This window comes from Pinus tabuliformis, chromosome 9, assembly GCF_031772625.1.
Source record: "Pinus tabuliformis cultivar Carrire ecotype Pingquan chromosome 9, CPIR1, whole genome shotgun sequence".
Taxonomy (NCBI): domain Eukaryota; kingdom Viridiplantae; phylum Streptophyta; class Pinopsida; order Pinales; family Pinaceae; genus Pinus; species Pinus tabuliformis.
Genome location: NC_142307.1, coordinates 1,380,134,602 through 1,380,145,184, shown reverse-complemented (window position 1 = coordinate 1,380,145,184; position 10,583 = coordinate 1,380,134,602). Strand labels below are relative to the sequence as shown.

At 40.1% G+C, this 10,583-nt stretch overlaps 1 protein-coding gene across 1 annotated transcript; it reads right to left on the bottom strand.

The window, feature by feature from the left end:
- Positions 1–8,797: 8,797 nt before the first annotated feature.
- On the bottom strand, positions 8,798–9,430 carry LOC149153626 (uncharacterized). Its single transcript, XM_089443880.1, has one exon. The coding sequence runs from the start codon at positions 9,428–9,430 to the stop codon at positions 8,798–8,800; it is 633 nt and encodes a 210-aa protein (XP_089300006.1).
- Positions 9,431–10,583: the final 1,153 nt, after the last annotated feature.

Below are 10,583 nucleotides of genomic sequence, written 5' to 3'. Positions count from 1 at the left end.
GTTTGTTATTTACCACAGTAAAGTCCAATATTTACATTTATCCTGGGATATTACATCTCCCCATCCTAAAATTAGACATCGTCCCAATGTCTTTCAGCCATGAACAACCTTGGATAAGCTTTTTCATGAGCTCTTCGTCTTCCTAGGAAGCCTCATCAGGCCCAAAGTGTTGCCACTGCACTTTAACTTGGGTAATAACTCGCTTCCGTATAATTACTTCTCTCTGGTAGAGGATGTTCAGCGGTTCGACCAAGATTTCTCCTTCCAGTTCGACTTGCAACATGTAACATCCTAAGTCAATTCTCTTTTAAAAGGAAACATTTCGACTGATTTATCAGAGATAACTCTCACCTGTATATCTTGCCATCTGATTACATGTTTAGGATCATAAACATATTTTTTTAACACGAAAACATGGAAGACGTTATGGACCCGTATGTGACTTGGTAGAGTGAGCTGGTAAGCTACCGACCCAATTTTTGCTAAGACCTGGAAGGGCACACAAAATCGGGGTGCCAATTTAGCGCACCCGTTCCATTGTAATGTGCTCTTTTTTGCTTGAATCCTCACATATACATGGTCATTGAATTGATATTCCTTAAACGTCCTTTTCCGGTTAGCAAAATTCTTTTGCCTATCTTGAGCTGCCTTTAAATTGACTCACACTTTCTTAACCATTTCCTCCATTTCGTTAAGCATGTCAGGTCCCAACATTAATCTGTCTTCCGATCCACCCCAACTTGAGGTCGTGTGACACTTCCGCCCATACAATACTTCAAATGGGCTCATCTGTAATGATGTATGATAGCCATTATTATATGCGAACTCGACCAAGTGCAGATAATCTTCCCACTTGGTCGGTTGCTGCATTACATATGCCCTTAACATGTCTTCCACCACCTGGTTCACCCGTTCTGTTTGTCCATCAGTCTGAGGGTGATAAGCTGTACTGAAATTCAACTGAGTTCCTAATTCTCCAAACAATGTTTTCCAAAAAGCCAAGGTAAATTTTACATCACAATCTGAAATTATTGTTTTAGGTAACCCATGCAACCTAAATATATTCTGCATGAAGATATGGGCAATTTTCACAGCTCTATAGGTAGATTGCACAGGTATAAAATGTGCCGATATACTTAATTTGTCCACCACCACCATGATGGAATCATTATTTTTCTTTTTTTTGGGAAAACCCATTATGAAGTCCATGGAGATGGTTTCCCACTTCCATTCCGGAATGGGTATTGGTTGTAATAACCCCGCAGGATGTTGGTGCTCTACCTTAATTTTTTGGCACTCTAGACAACGTGCCAGGTACTCAACCACATCCTTTTTCATACCTAGCCAGTAATATTCCTTCCGGAGTGCTGAGATCATTTTCTGATATTCTGGGTGTCCAGCATAGTGACTTTTATGAAATTCATCCAAAATCAAGTTTGTAATGTTGTTTTGATAAGGCACATACAACCTCTTCTTATAATACAACATTCCAGCAGTACCTAAAGCATAACCCTACTGTTTTTCCTTGCTGTTGGGGTGTTGTACTTGTTGATACACCGTATCTTGCTCTGTCGTCCTTTTAACCATCTCTGCAAAGGGGCTTTTCCATTCGCTGGACGAAATCTCATATAAACATTGTAATTTCCGACTTAAAGCATTTGCCACCCAGTTCTCTTTCCCTTTCAAATGCTTGATCTCGAAATAAAAACCACCTAGAAAATCCACCCACCGTGCTTGCCAGGCATTTAAGGTGGGCTGGCTAAAATAATTGGTTAGACTGTGATGGTCTGTCAATAGTAAAAAATTCCTTCTCAAAAGATAATGTCGCCACATTTTCAAGGTGTGAATGATAACTGCCAATTCTAGATCATAAGCAGAATATTTTTGCTCATGTTCTTTCAGTTTCCTAGACTCGTAAGAAATTACCTTCCCTTCTTGCATCAACACGCCTCCTACACCTTCTTTGCTTGCGTCAATGCACACCACATAATATTTGCTAAGATCAGCTATGTTTAGAATGGGTGCGGTGGTGAGCAGATGCTTAAGCTGCTCCAAACTTTTTTGGCATTCTAGGGTCCATCTAAAGGCTCTTCCTTTTTTCTGTAAGGAAGTGATAGGATACACTACTCTTGAGAATCCTTCTACAAATTGTTAGAATAGTGGGTGAAGGAGCCCGTTGTTAAGGTGCTCCGTAAGCAAAGGTCACCGGTTCTAGTCTCTCCCATACCAAAAATCCAGCATGGTTTTCGTTGGTGCGGCTCAGGCCGGGTAAGCATGATTTTCAGGATTCACCCACTTATCAACCAAAAAAAAAAAATTGAAAATTATTAATATTTAAATAAATATTAAAAAAGAGAAGAAAAAGAAATAGGTTAATTAATAAATAAAAATATAGTTAAAATTGGGAAAATTTGATAAAGGAAAAATGAGATACAGAATGTATTAAAAGAAAATAAAATTATAAAAAATTAAAATAGAATTTAGAAAAATAAGTTAAGAAGGAAAATAACTATTGCAACTATATAAATTAAATGGTTGAGAAATACAAATAAGTATTAATTTATGATAAATATCACAGCGTTACTTTATAATACATCTCATGTTGATAAAATTGAAAAAAATAAAAAAAAAATAGGGAAATTATAATATTATTATCATTACTATTATCATTATTGTTTATAGAAAAATTAATATATAGATTTTGTTACAATAGCATGGGCTAATATCAAATCTTATCAATATCACATGCCAAAAAAATCATAACTCATTTCATATTACAAGTGTTTATATGATAAATTTTTAATTAATCAATTTAATTAAAAGGAAAAAAAGCTATAACTAATTTAGGAATAATACAGTTAAAAATATTTTATAAAGGTTAAAGTCTTCCCATCTATTTATTTATCGATATAAAATATTTTATAAAAAGTAAATTCTTCTTATTTATTTATTAATTATTGATAATTAAATTAAAATTCTAAAAAACCTATTTTAAAATAAACACATCTATAAACATAATTAATTTAATTGCATATTAAAAACTAAAAGAAAAAAAAATCAATAAAAATCATATCTCAACCATCAATACTCTTACATCATTTATTTCATTTATTTGGAAAGCCATTAAATTATTTTAAAAAACATCCAATTAAATTTAATAATAAAGATAGCAATAAACTTAGCTAATGTTGCCAATCCCTTATTCACCACCTCAACCATTTTGTATGTTGCAGTGTGTGATCAAGATGTGGGACGGCATATGCCAACCCTTCTTTAGAGGCCACTTGGAGCCCCCATAGGAGTTGAAATTGACGCTCTGGGAAGTGCTAATTAGGAAATATATTATAAGAGCAAAATGAAAAGCGAGGAGGCAGGGTAAGTTATCGCTCTTTTCGTTGCAATTTGTGTTTTCGTCGTTACTATTCTAGAAGGATACTGTACCTTCTAGGAATGCACACGCCAATCTGAAAACCCTAACCCTAAACGCATGTGGGGGTAAAGCTGCCTAGTCTACAAGAGATTCATATGGGTTTGCTTCTGTTCGTGCCGAGTTCACCATTTTATATGTTATGTTTTCCCTTATTCCATTACCCATGTCATTGTTTGTCTGGGTTTCGTAGCCAGTTAACTTACAATCATAGGATGTTTCCAGGAATGGATATGGATTTATGGTGTACTTTTAATAAACTTTAATTTTAATTATTCAAGGCAATTGCTCACCACGTTTTGACGGCTTTTGCAAAATTATTTTTTTATTTTCACATATTATGTTTTTTTTAATAAATATTATGTTATTTAATATATTTATATTTATAAATAATTAATATATATATATATATATAATTTTTTTCCCAGAGAAAAATCGTAATTTCTATTATCATAGAAAATTACATGTTGTAAATGCCATAGGCATATGCTGTAAAGTGACCATGGTCAGCTATGAACTGCTGTAAACTAATATAAAACCTACAAAAACCTTGTGTCGGGTATATTGATAGTGTTCATATACAATATTATTTACATATCTAAAACTGATTCATAAATATTAACACAAAAAGTTGCTGGAATTAGGGCATGTCTGCCATTTGTATATCTTGGTCCATATAAGGTCTATGGTAGTACTGATAGATCTGTGTAGGAGTATGCTCTCTAATCAGCCATTCTCTTCTAGAATGATGCATTGCCTCTTTCGATAGCTTGTCAGTAGATGCATTGCGCTCCCTATAGATATGAGTACATGAAATAAGATCAAATTGTGATTTTAGAAATAATACATCATCCAATATGGTTCTGAGTGTATATGCATGGCATGATGTAATGCAATTGAACCAGTTTATGACAATCTTTGAGTCCCCAAATATTTGTAGTTGTCTGCAATTTTTGTAAATAGAAAAAAGTAAGAGATGGTGGAGGGTAATGAGCTCTGCAAAATTGTTAGTGCCATCTCCTAGCCCCAGGCAGATGTGGAAATAATGTGTTTCTGATATGTGTAGTATGATGCCTCCACCACAACCCTTTTCTTGTGCTGCTCCATCAAAATAGGCCCAAGGTTTCTCTTTATCGATGGCTTCCGGTATAATATTTATTGTCAGGGTAACCTATGCTTCTTCCAGGATTTCGTAGCTCTTACAGATATTTGGAATAATTTAAGTCCAAACAATTTGTTTCCCCTGAAAATAATACTGTTTCTACAAATCCAAATGTGCTAGGACACCATGAGGGGCAAGTTCCTAGCTTTTGGATGTGTTGCAGAATCCCACCATCTGTTCCAGGTCGTATTCATGTCATCCTCAGTCCATGTAATTTGTGTGTTAAGAAGATGTAAGACCTGTGTCCAGACTTCTTGAGTAGTGGGGAAAGTGAGGAATAGGTGATGTTTTGTTTCCTCCTCAACTCTACAAAGTACACACCATGTAGGTCCCAGAAAGGCCTGTTTCTTGAGATTTGTTCTAGGCGGGGTTTTGTTCGAAATGATATTCCACATGAGTAATCAGGAGCATGGAGGACCATGTAACTTCTAGATATTCCACCACCATCTTTTCATTAATTCTGGTTTGTATCTTGCATGTATTATTGTATATCCGTACTTTGAGGTATAGGTCCCATGCTGTGCCAGTCCCCATAGCAACTCATCTGGCTCATCCCTTAATCTCACATGGGATTCAATTAAGGCCATCAAGTACGTCCTCCACTCCATGTGCCACTGAGCTAGTATATCTAGTGTCGTCCCTGATAACCAAGCTTGATGGTATATTGTTGTATTGTGAGGGTCCTCGATTTGTGCTATGTTGACAATATCCAATTGTTTGAGGATGGCAATCAAGTCCGGTGGAAGGAGGTGGGAGTTCCCGCATCCAATCCATGGGTCAATCCCAATACGATTCGACCCTCCATTACCAACCCTCCATGTGAGTCCCCTTCTAATGATGGGGATACTATTTATTATAGCCCTCCAAATCACTGATATACCCTTTCTGTTCCAGGTTGGAAGTCTTAGCCAATCCAACACTGAGTTCGGCTAGATGTATTTATATGTGATCACCTCCGACCATAGGCTCCTGTGTTTCAGGAGCAACCATCCAAGTTTGGCTGCAAGTGCTTGTGCAAAGGCAGATAGGTTTTTTAAGCCCCAACCTCCCCATTTTTTGGGGATAGAAATGATGCTCCATTTGACCCAAGCATAGGGTTTCCCCTCCTTATGTCCCTTCCATAAGAATTGGCAGCATATTCTTTGTATCCTTTGTATAATTCCTTGAGGGATCTAGGCCAGGGACATCCAGTAAACCAGTGTGGCTTCAAGTACTGATTTGATAAGCACCAGTCTGCCGGCCCTGGATAGTAGTCTATGGCTTCATATGTTTAATCTTCTTTCCACCTTTGCAATCAACCATGTCTAGTCTGTTGTTTTGTATCCATCTGATTTTATCCTAAATCCCAAGTTCTTCAAACCATCCTCCATGGACAAATTTTGAAAAGGGAAATTTTGAAGAGCAAGGTTGGTTTCCTGTTGTGTACATTCTGCTGAGGATATAGTAGATTTGACCTGATTAAATTCCATCCCTATGGCAAAGCTGAATAACCTCAGTACTTCTGTGAGAGTGATGATGTCCTGAATGCCCCCATCAAGAAAAATGAGGATGTCGTCGAGAAAGAGTAGATGTGTTAGTATGCATTGATCCGTTAACTTGAGGTCCTTGAGACACCCCTCACGCTTCTGCGATGCAATCTTTTTGTTGAGGCCTTCCATGACCAATAGAAATAGCAATGGGGATAAGGGACATCCTTGATTGAGTCCCCGCTCCGCTCAAAAGGAGCGGGGGGTTGATCCATTGATTAAAATTACAAAGGATATCGAAGTAATACAACACATAATCCATCTGATAAAGTCTGGTGGAAACCCCAGATGAGTGAGTAACATCCGAAGGTATAGCCAGTTGACCCTGTCAAAATCCTTTGAGAGGTCAATTTTTAGCATCACTTCTTTGAGTTTCTTCAGTTTGATAGAGTGAAGAGCCTCTTGTGCCATGCCAACGGCCTTGTGGATTTGTCGATTTTGCAGAAATGCAAACTGTTCCGGGGAGATGTGATCCGACAGGATCGGTTTAATATGATTAGCTATAATCTTTGTAATAATTTTATATAGGCAGTTGCACAAGGATATAGGCATGAAACCATTGAAGGCTAGCGGGGAATCCAACTTGGGAATGAGGGCAATAAAGGTGGAGTTTATAGGTTCATACAATCTGCCCAAGATACGGCTTTCTTCGACCACATCAAGAAGGTTAGGACCAATGATGTCGAAGAAGGTAAGGTAGAACTCCACCGACCATTCATCCGGCCTCGGGCTTTTATCCTTTTTGAACCACTTCAGAGTGCTCTCCAATTCCCCCATGGTGACAGGTTTATTGAGTTCCTCCAGCATGTCAAGTTCTACAAATATGGGGAAGTGACCTGTGATGTGGATGATATTAGCAAGTGTTGCACCTGGAGGAACTTTGAACAGTTGTTTGAAGTGTGCAATGCCCATCTGTTTGAGTTGTGGGTGTGTATTAGCAATCAGTCCATGATCCAAGGGTAGTTGCCAAATAGTGTTGCTGGCTTTCCTTCCATTAGAAAATTTGTGGAAGAATTTAGTGTTACCATCCCCAACTTGTAACCAGATATCCCTGCTTCTGAGTCTCCAAGTTTCTTCCCGATCCTGTAGGATCTTTGATCTCTGGGCTTCCAACTCCACGAGATGTAGTTTTACTTTAATGGAAATGAAGCCTCTACCTTGTTCATCCGTTAAGGTGGCCAACTATTTTTCAATGTCAGCTAGGGTGTGCTCCTCCCTAGCTTTTTTCCTTTTGTCCCAATCAATGCATAACCACTTGAGGTTGTTCAGGTTATTGCAAAAACCTACGACCTTCCTCTGTTCAATTGAAGGGGGATGAGATTTCCAATAATCCAAGACCATATTAAGGTATTTGGGGTCCTTTAACTAGGTTGAATTGAACTTGTAAGGAGCTCTTGGTTTGTTAAAAGAGGCAACCAATTCCAGATATATAGGTGAGTGATCTGAAATGCCACCGGTGCCCACCCATTGTTTGTAGTTTGTGAGGGTGACAAGGAGGTCTTCATGGATGAGATATCGATCAAGTCTTCACCCCAGGGCTGCTTCTCCAGTCTATCTGTTATGCCAAGTAGGCATCTTCTTATTCATAGGTACATCAATAAGACCATGATGTTCCAAGAGAGAGCTCATCTAATCCGAGAGTGGATCAAGCTGCGAGTGATGACCCTAGGATTCTTCATGTCCTATGGAAAAATTGAGATCACCCCCTAATATGGTTGATTGATTGATCAAAGGGCTATCAAGAATCTGCTGCCAAAAGGCCAGTTTATGTTGATAGGTGGCATATATGTTCATGATACGAATCTGTTTGCCCAGTTCATCTGAAAATATATCCATACCAAGGAAGCCCTGACCGCCCCATGATGAAATCACCCTTATGGAACGAGGGTTGATCCCAAGAGCAAGGCCCCCAAACCACCCTGCAACATCCAAGGCTTGAAAGTGCCACCCAGCAATGATACTAAGAAGGGTCTTGACAATCAGCTCGGAAGACCTCAAGGTCTCCTGAAGGAAAATAATGTCATAGAGTTCACTACTCAAGAGTCTCTTGAGAGCCAATTTTTTTGAGGGGCTAGCCAAACCCCTGTAGTTGAAGGAGAGTCATTTCATCGGGGAACATTAGCGAGGGTGTCCGCTGCTCTAAGAACCCAATCAATGGTGTTCTGTCAACCCTGGGCAACATCGTCCCCAACTATTTTAATGGCTTTGGCTATCTGGGATGGTCGCCCTTGCGTGGGCTTATGCTCTAAATTAGAGGGTGTGATACCCAAGCCTAGCACATTAGGGATAGTCTGTTGTTGGGGGTGAAGGTTTTAGGGGTGAGAGCCGAAGGCTGTGGGGAGGGATGGAAAATGCGGGCCTCCCTGTCCAAGAATAATCGTCGGAGTGGTAGAGAAGATAGGTGATGGAGGCTCAATCGAACAAGTAATGGGAGAAGTAAACAAACATGAGGAGGATGCAGATGTTTCCATAGTGACAATTATGATCAAAATGTAGAGCATAGGAGCAGGGAGGAGAAACAATACCCGATGTAGGAGTAGCTTTCGCAGTAGGCCGGGATCTAGTCATAGGAGGGGAGGAAGGCGACATCTGGGAGGCACTGGATGTCTGTACAGTGTTCCAAACAACATCCTTTGGATGATTCGGATCTGTGGGTTGCTCATCCACCATCGTTTGCTCTGTCTAATGGTGCTTCGTGCCCTTAGTAGCAACTGGATTAACAATCAAGAGAAGAGGGCAGTCTCTGTATAGATGTTCGACCTTATGGCAGCGCCTGCACCAGAATGGCACTCCTTCATAGTCCAGATTTTTCCGACACGAGAAATGTCGCCAATGCAGGGTGATCTTTTCCTCCAGCCCTACCCTAGTGTCCAGGTGTACTAGTATGCGAGCCATAGTCATGATCCCTGACGATTCAAAAGATTGATCGTGATCTAGGTAGGTACCCAGAGCATTTCCAATGCCCTTGAAAATAACAGGAATCCAATATTGCATTGGTAGAACTAGAAAACGAAACCAGATCGGCCCTGCTCCTAATTGTTCCATCTCAGGATTGAACAGAGGATTCCATCTCTTCAGCAGCACAAGTGCTAGTTCAATGTGCCAGAATAGGGATAATATCCAGTCCATGTATTCCTCCCGATGAAAGCAGAGGGAAGACCAACCCCGCGCCAATACACGAATGATGGGCAGATCTTTCAGTAAGGTGCCCCAAATTTCCTTAGTCCAAAGCCAGAGTCTCTCGACGGTATAGTTCCGCCCACGGACACAGCCGACCAGGACCTTCTTGGTTGTGTCATCCACTTCTCTCGTCATGAGATCTTCACCCAGTGCGAGGTTAATATCTCTATCCCCAGCCCGAAGGCACCTACCTTTCTTGAGTTTGTCTGTTCGGTAGGCCGTTGGATAATCCTTGAGCAAGCCATGAATACCTTGGTTCACAGTTTGAGGGGTGGATGGAGTGGATTTAGGAGTGGGAATCGGGGAACTGAAACATCCCAAGTGAATGGGGGTACTAGGGTTAGGGCCACCAGGGTTCAATATGCTGCCAGAATGTGGAGGGTCCTTGTAAGAGGGATGCTAGAGATGGACGCAAGCCCGACAGGGCAGAGACGTGGAGGAGCTGGGGAGCGGCGTATCAAAGGAGGGTGAATATTACAGACAAGAGCCTAACAGGTTGAGAGTCGCTGAGGAAAGAGGGGGGCAATCTAACCCGGGGACATCGTCGATATGCACGGAGGAGGAGCGAAGGGGCACAAATGTCCCAGGTCGACCCAGTGCGGAGGTTGAGGTTGACAGAGGTCGTCGAGTAGCAGCGAAAGGTCCCTGACCCAACACGGCATGATGGTGTAGCCCGTTGACCTCGTGGGGATGAGGGTTCGCCGAGAAACCCACATTGTCCATATCCAAGGTAACCGACAGTAAATGGATAATGTAGTAACGCATGGCGAGAGATACGGGGGGCTCAAGAATGGAGGGCACCAAGTAAAACCTCTAGCTAGGCAGGTAGAATCGGAGCAAGCCTGGTGAGCTCTGAGGGCTTAGCCCAAACCATTAGATGTCAAGCAACAGTGCCCCATAACCACCATGGACTCCTCTCACAGTTCTCTGCTAGGGTTTCTCTCTAAGAATTCACTCCAAATCATCCAATGATGCTCCATTCACGGGATACTTGTTATGAACATGAAACAATTTCTTTTCTAGATGGCACTTTTTTCGCTTCACCATCTCATTAAAATAAAAGCTATTTTTTTTCATATTTAATTTTTAATAATTATTATCCTTTTAACCAAAATTTTATTATACAATTTTAAGTGAGTTGGTAATTTCTCATGATTTTAAATACATTTTCTAATGCATAAATAAATTATCTTTAAAAATTCTATTGAATGTTTAACAAAATTAACCAAAAATATAATAAAAAAACTTTAATAATTAATGTGAAGTGTAACGCTATGATCATATTGAA